The 12,903-nt window shown below is 33.0% G+C and overlaps 1 protein-coding gene across 1 annotated transcript in view; it reads left to right on the plus strand.

Annotated features, from left to right (window-relative positions):
• The window catches only part of Fak (protein tyrosine kinase 2 Fak), a 69,644-nt gene that overhangs the window by 8,757 nt on the left and 47,984 nt on the right, over window positions 1–12,903 (plus strand). Inside the window, exon 2 of the mRNA XM_089648955.1 lies at window positions 9,369–9,562. Coding sequence (XP_089505081.1) covers window positions 9,414–9,562 — 149 coding nt within the window. The 5' untranslated portion in view covers window positions 9,369–9,413. The remainder of the gene's footprint in view (window positions 1–9,368; window positions 9,563–12,903) is intronic.

Genomic DNA, 12,903 nt, shown 5'->3' on the forward strand with positions numbered 1-12,903 from the left:
AATCTACTATACTGTGTGAGCTCACTGCCCGGTGCTCATTCGTCGCTCAGTTACTTATAACACATATAAATAAATAATGGATGTCCAGAATTAGACCGCAACTGAGTGGAGTATGATTCACTGGGAAAAACTATTAACCCAGAAACGCGCTCAGAAAGTGGATTTTGCCTGAAAAAACGGAAAATGCTACATAGGAAAAATATTTGTTTAATTATTTTGAAGTCGTACGCAGTGCAGACAGTTATTTTATTTTATTATATCATTTGACAGCAAATGTGTCTAAAAAAAAATTCTCTTAATTTTTGTGTTCAAGTCTGTTAATTTATTTTTTATGTTTATTAGGTATAACACGTATGTGCAGTTTCCGTGCATTTGCGGGTTACTTTGCCCCTAGATATACATACTACGCATTGATGTATAATTAGTCAATCTACCTACAAGATTAAATAAAACTACTGTAAAATAATCACTCCCTCAAAATATTTTTAAAAACTGCTTGTTCAATGTCGGTGATATTTTGTAAAATAAATAGGGGAAACTGCAATTTAATATTTAAATATATGCTCGCGAAATTTTCCCATTTGTTATTCAGAATAGCATATTCTTGAAACATTTTGTGACATATTTACCCCATTTATTTCTCCCAGTAAAACATAACCCCTCCAGCGTTTTAAGGTCATATATGACCCTAAAATATGATTTTGTTCTATCAACGGGAAATACTTAATTTTTTTTGACGTTTGAAAGAGAAATAATTATTATTTCCAGTTTGCCTCAAATATTTATACTGGATTCCATTAATAAAATCCTAAAAATAGCCAAAATGATTAATTCATATTTCGCGGCGCTATCGTAACAATCGGTTTAACTTTAAAAATTATTTTTTATTATATGAACGAGATGATCAAGTTACAGTTCTCGTACAAATTCTCCAAAACAAAATGAATGTGTTTTCAAAATATCGAGGTCTCTCAAGTAAAAACGTGGTTAGCGTTTTTTGACAACATTTTTCAGGTTTGATATTAAATTTTAATATTTAGAAATAGTATGTTTATTTTAAATGCCATACACCGGAAACATAATTTTATCTAGTTTCTAAAACAGTATTTGTTTTTACGGTAAATTAAAAAAAAATTCGATAATATAGCAATATAGCAAACCGAACAAATGTGATGAAAGTACTGAAGGGTTAACCACGCATAACTAAAACTGTTAGTGTGACAAAATTAACCTATGTAGATCCTATTTTCTCCCAGTTTTTTTAAATTTCATTTTAATACTAGGCTTTACGCAGAGTTCTCGAAATCAGATGAAGACAGTAATTTTGCTTTTATTCTGAACGTATTCAAAATATTACCAAGAAGTATCAAAATTCTGCTTTAAATAATGTTTATTTTAGCTGTACAGAGCGGTGCGTGCAATGCTCTGCCTGCCATAAAAGTTTACATTTAAGTTAATACATGAAAAATCAATATATAAATAAATAAAAAATGAATAAATTGATGAACACATTAGGACTTTATGGTGGCTTTAGTGAAATTCTCCAGCTCTGGTGTAGAGGCGCTCCCTGCCACTGGGCAACAGCCTGGACAAGAGTGTTGTCCGATCTCTGGTAGCGCTGACTCGTCCCGGCTATTCTGTGGCGCATCAAAGCAGCGAACCCATGCACCCTTCCTTCGGTGAACATCTGTGAGGCGCTGCATCTCCAGGGGAGGCCAAATAGGGCTCTGTATGCGTGGTTGTACTGTACTCGGAGTGTGTTCATGACGCCTTGTGTGTATGTCGTCCATAGCTCGCTAGTGTAGAAGCTCATACAATATGCTTGGAAAAGTTGCTTCTTCACCGGAGGACTGCATTTGTTGAATCTTCTGGCAAACATGTTAGCTCGCAGTCATTTGTATCATTTAGGTCATCGGTGATGACATGCCCCAAATATTTGATTTCGCTGCAGATTTTAAAGGGTGGGAAAGGGTGATGGGGTGGTTTTTGGGCATTTTATGTAGAGAGTCACCTTACTCTTGTTTTAAACGTCAAGTGTGTCGAATGTTATCAATATCGGAATAAAACTGTAAATTTGTATGAAATATAAAAAACAAATCCATGTATACTCTTCTATGTTGTATGTATGTTTTCTCGATCTTATAGTATTAAACGTGTTCTCTTCTATTGATAAAACATTAAGGTAAAAATAAATATATAACAAATTATTATAAGCAATAATTAGTCGCCTGAAATATCCATACAAATTGAAAATATCGCGCGAGTAAAAAAAATAAATTATGTAAAATAAGCAGTAATTGTTGATTGAAGTACTAGTACATATTGAATTATTTGGCGTGTTGGAAATAAGCCGACGTAGCTCAGTGGTCCAGAGCATTTGACCGGACATCAGAAGGTGGACGTTCAATTCTCGTCGGCGGCATTTATTTTTACTCGGGAGATATTTTCAATTTGTATTGATATTTCAGGCGACTAATTATTGCTAATAATAATTTGTTATCCTTTGTGCTATGCATAAATAAATATATAAATGAATCATTTACAGTACCTATGTTACTACCCTTATCAAATTTGCGAGCACTGGATGCGAATCTAGATCATTTACTTCGTCACCACGAAGGCTATCGTATAATATTCGAATGCACAATCGCATCAACATTTCAATCACGTACATGCATCATTAAAATTGCAGCTTTAATTAAAAGGACTACATGAAGTACCGATAGCTGCACCTTTCACCAATGACGCTATTTTAACAATTATGTTTAACTATTCATAATAAATAATATAGTAACTTTGAACATTTTAATAGCGCGGCCTAATTCGCAGACAGGAATGTCAAAATATATGCGATTAATTTAGTTGCACTGGGTGCTTGAAAAATACATGTTGTGGAATGAAGTCGTTGCTTCAAATGGTTTTAGCCGTGTTTAGACAGTGATCAGAACTGAATAGGGGGGTTCAGTTATGTGTAATATATTTTTTACTGTCTTATAGTTATAGAATTGTATATAATTAATTTAATATTAGCTGTACCCCGCCACACGTTGATGTGGCTCAGTCTATCTGTGCAAATAGAGAAACAATATCGCGTGTTGATTTTACGTCCATCAGATAACGCTGTTTAAAAACGAAACATGTTTGTCCAACAGAAGACGCAGTTTTTTTTTAACGATGTTTGTCACAGGTGACATCTATACAGGGTGTATCGGCACTAACCCGACAAACTTTAACCAGCTATTCCTTAGCACATTTGGAGTAAAAAATGTTATGGCCACTTTGCTGTCCGGTAGCATTTTTTTTTCAATTAAAAACAAAAATATTTAAAATTTCCACACTACATCACTGTCATTGGCATTGCGTTTCGTGTTCAACAGCTGTTATAAGCAAGTATGTCAAAAAGCGTCTTTGCTCTTTCGCACACACTAAATAATAATAGTTAAAAATGAGACGAATGGTGCCGTGCCATTTCGTTGTGATTGTAGAAGTTCGCCAATATAGGTACACACGTGCATTATTCAACGGAATTCGAATAAAATATTTGCCAGATGGGTTTTCAAACTTTGACAAAGTATAAAACAGTGGTGACATGTGGTGAAAATATGTTTAATAAATTTTTTATTAAAAAAAAACGTTACCGGACAGCAAAGTGCACATAAGATTTTTTACTCCAAATATGCTAAGGAATAGCTGGTTAAAGTTTGTCGGGTACGTGCCGATACACCCTGTATAATGTAGGTATATTAAAAAAACACGCGTATTCGAATGAAAAAACGATCATTTCTATTTATAGATTAAGATTATGTAAAAGCCCCTAAAATGGCGTTGCTTTGTTGTAATTGATCAAACATTTTTAAATATCGAAATTCTTTCATTAACATAGTATCAATTTCATTGGCTTCTATATAAGCTAGGAGTCTAAAGGGTTTATGTAAATCTCTTTTATACGGATTTTCTGTTCAGTGCATGGATGCAAAACAAAAAACTGTTTGTGACAATCCCTCCTTAAGGCGAAACTTAATGCCAAATCACTATTTTGATTAATCTTTATAACGAATTGGTGTACATTATGAATACCAAAAAATATGCTTTAGATAAATTAAAGGTTTTCCTATCGTTTCCCTTGAGTAGAATACAAATAAAAAAATAAATTACTCAATAAAAAATATAAATGTAAACTACTAAAAAACATACTTTTTCAATAGAAATGTATGAACGCATAACGGAAACAACTTTAAAAAAAATACTGTATTATAGCTAAGATTATCTGTGACAGTTTCACTTGATTAACTTTTTTGCTTTCTTATAAAATTATTTACAAAATAAATAAAAACTAGTTTTGTGCTTGAAATCGAACGTTTCTAGACTCCGTTTGTCAAGCGATTTTAATTCCTATTACCAACAATATAAGGTATACCAAGAATATACACATTTTTGGCTTGTAGCTTCCTCTTAAGGGAACACAAGACTTATTAATTAATTCCGACGAATTCGAAACATTATTATCTTCCTTTTTTCAGACCGATGCTCACCGGGTATGTGTTATTTATATGTAAGATAAATTAAAACAGTACCTTACCATTAATTTTATTTACTTAAAATAGTTAGAAAATTTTATAAATGTTTTCTACTATGAAATTAGCGGTAACAGACAGGTTTTATTTTTTAGCCGATGAATCGGTAACCTCTCGAGGTTTTAAATTGGAAACATCTGAGTTTTTAGTAATACGAGTACGTTTATCAGAATTAATCAAAATAAACCGCGTGGAAAAATCAATTTTTTAGGCCTGCCAGGGTAAATTCGACCGTAGGTCCATCCAATACGCCGGGCAGTGTTGCCAACTCGATTTTCGTAATAAAGCCAGACCTCACCCGAATAGGAGCTAAAACCTTCTATGCGCCCTTGATGTGATTTTGCACAAAAAACGGCGCTATACAAGTCATCCAATTATTATTATTTTTAACCTAAGTTGTGACCGAAAATTCATTATCGGTGGGGGGGAGTTGTGGCGGCAAGAGTTAAAAAACAAGTTTAACACAAAATAACCGATTCCTATTGAAGTAACTCAAAAACTGTCACTTTTCGTTGATTTGTATTAAAACAAAGGAGCTAGATTATTTGAAAAACGTGCTAAAATAGTAATAATATTTTATATACGCCTTCTTCGCTTACGTCGTTAAAATTCCGACATTATTTGAGGGTATTGTGCCGTCGATTACGTATTGATTCAGAAAGGAGTTTTTTTGCATTGCACTAAAACAATGAGCTGAGTTTTACTAATTAGTTAATTAATTAATATTATTGTAAGTTCATAACGGCTTAGTTAATTATTTTGTCATCAATTCGTTTTCTCACGCTTGCTTTTAATGGCGTAGTGAACATTCCATTAAACATGCAATTGAAAGGATAAAATATTAATTGTCGGTATTTAATCATTTCAATGCATAGTTATTGCCGTATTGTAATTGCATAACTTGTTATTACTTGCTTGAAAAAAATGTGAATAAATGAATATTAAAATAAATAGTTTCATTGTAATGAATACATATTTCTTGACATAACTATTTTTATATGAAGTTGAATTCCTCGATTTTTATATGAATAATAAAAAAAAATTAACCCCTAAAAGCATTACTTTTTTATAATACATATGATAGTTGGTTGTGTATGTATTGCAGAAGAATTTTATATTTTGTCTTGTATTCCTAGTCGGCACATGGAATTTAATAGTGGCAACGATGGCAGGAATGTCAATTAAGTTGTCGATGACTCTGTGTAATACCTACAACTAGGTCTGACATAATTCTTCCGTCAGACAGTGTTATTAGATGCAATTGATTCTTCAAAATTAACATGCGTGTATTCCTGCGTGTGACCGTGCGTGATTGCCACCAAAAGATGAGAGAATTCGTTGTCATCGACAACGAGTCTCATCTCATCCAACGAGTTTCATCTCGATCGGATGACGGGAAGTCGGTTAATTTCCTCTTCCAACATTTGTTTTCGTTCGTTACTGAAAACGAAAGTGAAAATCAGACAGATGTATTTAAAAATTACTTTTCCGAAACTTTGCAAGTAGGCTGCGGCCACTGAAGATATAATCCGGTAGAAGTCTATTGTGGGAGTGTCCTCATTCCCGAAGTATGTTCAGTTTTTCATTAATCTACTGAAATAATTGATTTGAACTATTTTACTGGCCTGTCTGTATCGACATTTCGCATTATAACATCACTACATGGGGGTGGATGAAAAATAATATCGCTTTACTTATTGCGCTAAATGTAAGGTTATTAATTTCAGTAGTCGATGTCTATAAAGTATGTTTGCCTTTAACATTAAACCGATAAATTAATCGGATTTATACTAGTAGTATCGTCACGAATGCTGCTTTCCTGGGTAGGTATTATTTGGCGTGTTTTCAACCAGTAACTCTTAGTCTATGCCAGTGTTATTCAACCTTTATACACCTGCTTAATGCTGCTGATGAAAATGAGATACATATTTCGTTGGCCAGCCAATTGGACACGTCATATTTGGATATCGAAACACGTCCACAAGGAATTTCTCGTGTTCTTTTTTATTCTATCGGTGTATCCACAGTGATGTCTATAGGCAACCAAACAAGGCTATATTTTATGTCTTCGGGTGTCCAGAAACTAAAATAGAGCAATTTTTTTTTTACTTTTTCATTTTTCGGCAACTAAATGCCGAAAAAAATGGGAGCCGAGTCTACACTTTGACATATTTTTTAATTCATTAAAGCCTTATAGATTTCTTTTTAGTATACTTATCACTTGTCATTGAATTTCCAATATTTTGCCCTATAAAGGCTTTTAAACAGCTGATATTAATCCCCTTGTAACCGATTTTTTTCAAATTTAATTTTGAATTTGATCGCTGGTTAATTACTTGTTATTTTAAATGTTACTTTCGACACTTCTACATATATTAAAATTCATTAAACCCTTATAGATTCCTGGTTATTTACCACATGTCATTGAATTTCCAATATTTTACCGTTTTTTTTCATATTTTATTTTGTATTTAATCGCTGGTTAATTACTTATTATTTTAAATGCGACTTTCTGATTGACAGCAATAAAAAAACATGGGCTCCACGAATCCGGAGATAATTATCGCGGACCACCGGTTGAAGAACACTGGTCTATTTGACATATCGAATGCGTATTTAGCACGCGAAACTCGCTACTGTCAAATGTAATATGTTTATTTTATTAGTCACTCGGTTCATGAACTGGAAAATATGATATCGGCGGCATTAAACTGGAATATGGAGATAAAATCGCATTTGTTCTGTCCTTTATATGTTTCTGCTACGCGATATCGTAATTATTATCTGGTGAGCTGCCGGTTGGTTGGAAGAAAGGCGTAATCCTGATATGTTAATTCCAAGGTTTCTTAACTATAAATCATAAATCCGTATTTTGATCATTTAATCTACCTTTTTATTGTTGATAACAATGTGAAATTAACATTATGGATTCAAATGTTATTTTTGATAGTTAAATAGATATTTCAAAGCTCTATAACTCCAGATTGAATGAACCATGAAACGAATAGTTGCATTTACATAGAAATTCCATCTTACAACTTTATTTTTTTTTTGAGATACAAACAGGACATTTAAAGTAGGTACATTCTTGTATAGTATAAAATAAATTTACATACAAATATAAATGTCCCTAGACTAATGAGTCTGCAGCAATCACATTTGCACATTCACTATCAAAACAATATCATTATTTTTTTATACAAAGCTTAAAATTACAGAAATTACAAGACGTAATAATTTTAAAAATATGTTTAAATTAGGTATATAATAGAAAATATCAAACCATCAAAAATCAACACACAATATTTGTTTTTTTTTTTTTTTTAGGTACAGAAATCGTCAAGATATCTCATGAAACAAGTTATATTATTATTTACGAAAATATCTATGAAAGTATGTGTTTTAGCAATATCGTTGTATGATATTCTAGACATAGGATTAAAATAACCAGTGTTATTGGTAAAAATTTCGGTCCAAAATATGTTAAGGTTTCTAGTGAATTTGGGCCTGGCGTTTATTTATTTATTTATTTAGAAAAGTTGACAGCAAATCTTTAATTATATAATGATACAATAATAATATTATTAATTATGCCAATTATGAACTTATGTTTAACTTGATTAGATGGACTATGTTACTATCTACTTGATTATTCACAATTTTGTAAAGCATTAAGAGGTCATTTATGTTTCGCCTTTTAACTAGACTCTCTAATTTGAAATATGTAAGTCTTTGTTAACATAACTTTTTTAACATAAATTTCCATATCAAAATATATTTTTTAAGAATAATTTATCTAACAACCACATTAAAGATGGGTTGTTTCATAGATTTTGAACAATTCATCAAATTTTAACGTTCATTTGCGAGTTCTGTGAATGTTCTATTCAAGTTATGTTATTATATCATTTTATGCCAGTTACTTGTCAATATTGATAAAATAACAAAACTTGAAAAGAATTTTCACAGAACTTTGAAATTAACATTGAAATTTGAAGAATTGTTCAAATTCTCTGAAACAACCCGTCCTTAAAGTAGTCCCAGAGAGAGGACGAACGTACGTCATCGACGATCGTCCTTTTCCTTCTCACACGTCTTGTATGAAAACGAAAAAGAGAGAAAATGCTAGACTCTCTAATGGTTTTTCAATAAACCGATTCGTATCCAATGAATACTACCCAATGAATGCATATCGAAATTAAATACTCTCTCAGCCAAAAATCTCTAATAAAGTATGTGCTAATCAGGAATACAGTTGTGTTTTTAACTGACCGATGTCAGTCGAAAATGAAACGTATCCCACGAGGAATATAAATCGATCGATTAATCGAGCCATAGTTTTACCGAAACTGAGGTAACACTGAAACCGAAGTGTAACTGAAAATGATGTGTCAACGAAACCGAAGTGTAATTGGAACCGAAATGTAACCGCAAACGAAACGTAATTGTATTAACCAAAACCGAAGTGGATCCGACTTTCGTTCTATTCAATAAATGCATCTATAGTGCCCTCATCAAAGTGTAACCGAAACCGAAGTGCGTCTGAATTTCGTACCATTCAGCTGGTTAGGAGTGTCGTCGAAGTGTAACCGGTGCAGAGGTGTAAACCGAACCGGAGTGTAACCATAAACGAAGTGATACCGAACCAAAGTGTAACCGGAATTGAAGTAATACCGAAGCTGAAGTGTAACAGACATTAAAGTGCGCTCAACTTTCGTGCCATTCAGCAAAAATGTATTTAAATTTGCTTTTTACTACGAAATACTCGTCAAAAATCTCAAAAACTTTGAGCAGATCAGTGTTGTATTGGTAGGCCGTGGTTTGGTTTAGTATCTTGGCATGGTAACGCTCGCGCTGCCGCCCGGCGACCGTCCGCGCTCCCGCCGGCCGCGCCCCTCCAGCCTGCTGCTGTGCCCGCTAAGAGTGCGCGGGGAGCCTGCGCACAAGTCCAGCCACACCTGGAGGTTCCACCGCCCCAGATCCAGGAGGTGGTTCTTTCTTTAAATTGTCACATTGTTTGTGTTTTTTTTTTACAGATTTGACGATTATTGACGTCTCTCCCATACGGTTCATTACAAAATATAACATTTAAGAAAAATAACATACAAATAATAAACCCAACCTAACCTATTATTTTTATCTCTGTTTTATCGCTGTTCTGTTTTATCTGGTTATCTTCCCATATACAGGGTGAATCGGCACGTACCCGACAAACTTTAACCAGCTATTCCTTAGCACATTTGGAGTAAAAAATGTTATTGGCACTTTGCTGTCCGGCAACATTTTTTTTTTAATAAAAAATTTGCTATTCATATTTTCACCACATGTCACCAATGTTTTATCCTTTGTCAAAGTTTGAAAACCCGTCTGGCAATATTTTGTTCGATTTTCGTTGAATAATGTACGTACGTACCATCGTTGGCGCGCTTTTACAATCACAACGAAATGGCACGGCACCATTCGTCTAATTTTTAACTATTATTATTTAGTGTGTACGAAAGAACGAGGACACTTTTTGACACACTTGCTAATAACAACTGTTGTACACGAGAAACAATTCCAATGACAGTGACGGAGTGTGGATTTTTTATTTATTTTTTGTTTTTAATTGAAAAAAAATTTTACCGGATAGCAAAGTGCCCATAACATTTTTTACTCCAAATTTGCTAAGGAATAGCTGGTTAAAGTTTGTCGGGTACTTGCCGATACATCCTGTATATTTACAGGTGATACGTAAAATGACTAAATACCCAAAATATCTAAACACTCTGAACGAGTTCTAACATCATTAGACCAACGCCACTAGTTACAGCAATCATTTAGACTTACCCAACCGACTTTGTTATTTTAGGAGACTATTATCTTCATCACTTTTCACGAAATCTGGGCAATGTCGAACTTCTAGAACCTTGGAGTCCTTTGGAGACTGATTTAATTTCACCTCTTAAGTTTTACAAATTCTTCTTTAGGGTGGAGACACATTAGGCTGTACGCTTCATCGCTTGGCCTATTCAGCATATCGCCATACGCTACCAATGGGAATGTATGGCGAGCGTGGTATGCTGAAATAGGCCAAGCCACAGGAGAATATAGCTCGCATAGAGCGTGGTCAAGACCTGAAAAATACATTTATTCTAATTACGGTTTTCACTTAGATCTCTTCACTTTAGGTAAAGACAGAGATGTGTGGCGTTACATCCTTTTTATTGAGAAAAACACAGATACGACAGTAAAAAACACAGATATGGACAGTAAAAAACAACAAAAATGAACCCGTAATAAATTTTTTTTCTTTCTATAATACTAGAATTCGATATTCATTTTTCCGGTCATTTCTTGGCCCAATTTAAGAGAAACGCTTGTGTGTACGAGAGTGCCACTGAGTTTCAGCTCGATCGGATGTCGGGAAGTCGGTCAATTTCCACTTCTAAGATTTGCATTTATTCATTAACGTAAACAAAAGGCAAATTCAAATATTTTAAAAATAATCATGAATTTCAGGTAATTTTCTCTATTCATAAACTCTTGCTGATAGTTTAGTACCTATTAGTATTAGTACTATCGCCCGTATAATAGTATCGCTGAAAAATCTGGAATAGATACTGAATTCTTGAGAAATCAGTTCCAATTTTTAAACGCCAATTAAAATAATTTTCCGTTAAAATATTATACTACCCACTTTATGGCTTATCTGTACTCTCCACGCAACTGATTACAATTTTGAAAATAACACTTAAATTCAAAGCAAATTTTACTTGCATTGAACCAGATCTCATTCAGGAATATTTCACTCACAGGCAACTGAAAGAGTATTTTTTTTATTAGTTTCTTATGGGAACCGGACAAAGACTGGGGCAATTCAACACAATTTTTCAACTGATATAAAGCCATGAAAAGTGATTTAAAAAAAGGTTAGATTAGTTTATGTCTTTAAGATCACTTTTCAAAAGTATTTATTTATTTATTAATTTTCAGTAAATCGACAGTTTAAATTTTTATTTCAGTTTGTACGTAAGTATTATACACCCAAAATAAAACCATTATATGGATTTGCTCCTTGTGACTTTACCTCTACTAAGACAGCATATTAAGGAATAAGTAAATTAAATTTTGTAAGAAAGGAATATGAATTAAAAAATTTATACAAAACAAAAGATTATAAAACGAAAAAAATACAAAACAAAACATTTATCAATAAATTTATAGCCATGGAGAGAGGTTGAAGATGTAAATCAAATAATAATAGAAATATAAAAAAATAGAGACATAACATTGTTCACAAATCATCAGAGAAATATTATTTTATGGACTTCTTGTATTTGGTAAGTTCGCAACTGAAAACATCCACCTTGGATAATACGCCATTGTATAGTATTAGTATGTTGATTTACCACTGTCCGGAGTTGCCATGGAACCGTTTATTACACCTATGTAAATTAATGTCCAGTAGTAGTAACTATCAAAACACACTCTTATTTTTTTTTCTGTCAATTAGTGTTAAAATTTCTGAATCCAGTACATTCAACGCTTTGAATTTAGTCATTGACTCAACTAAAAGTTAGTCCATTTCCCCAAAGTCCTGAAAACAAATCATTTTCTGAAATAATATAACTTTTTGATCTGCAAAAATGTCTTGCGATGTCTTTGGGTATTTAAAAGTTTTTGACATACGGTTGACAGTTTTTGGTTACGAGAAATTTTTCCCCGCAAGCATTCTTGAATTTATGACTCCGGATTTCAACTGTCGTGAAGGCTTAACGTGTCTGAAGTTGCATTTTTGGTTGGAATAAAAATATCATGGATTAGTTTCCTATCCCATTCCAAATCCTCTCGTTTTTGTTTTTGTGTTTCTTTTCTAGAACGTTTCATTTCCTTACGGCCGAAAGTTATTATTTGTGGATGAATATAAAAAAAATATTAAATCATTGCCAAAGACATATTATTCAATGAAAAACAATAATTTATTATAATGACAATGGATAATGGATACCCAACGCGACGAATTTATTTGATGAAGATGTATTACAAGTATATTTAAAGATTTAACAACGACAGTAAAATTAAATTGTCAATATCGCCAAAAATGGTTAAAGTTAACTATGGTAAAACGTATGCAATTGTGTCACGTGACGTCAGTGTTGCAGTACTGCTGCCCAAGTCGTTGTTAGTAAAATGACATCACACGCTTATCGTCCGGCCGTAAATATCAGCATTTTCACTGCTTATAAATATTTTATGTTGTACGATATATATTATTTTTTTGTACAAAAATTCTTTCCTCGGCGTGCTCTAATTAATATGAAACTTGTAAATAGCGTGACATTTTGTT

The sequence above is a fragment of the Hesperophylax consimilis genome, chromosome 28 (assembly GCF_061612785.1).
Source record: "Hesperophylax consimilis isolate HC1 chromosome 28, BYU_Hcon_1.0, whole genome shotgun sequence".
In the NCBI taxonomy this organism is placed as follows: domain Eukaryota; kingdom Metazoa; phylum Arthropoda; class Insecta; order Trichoptera; family Limnephilidae; genus Hesperophylax; species Hesperophylax consimilis.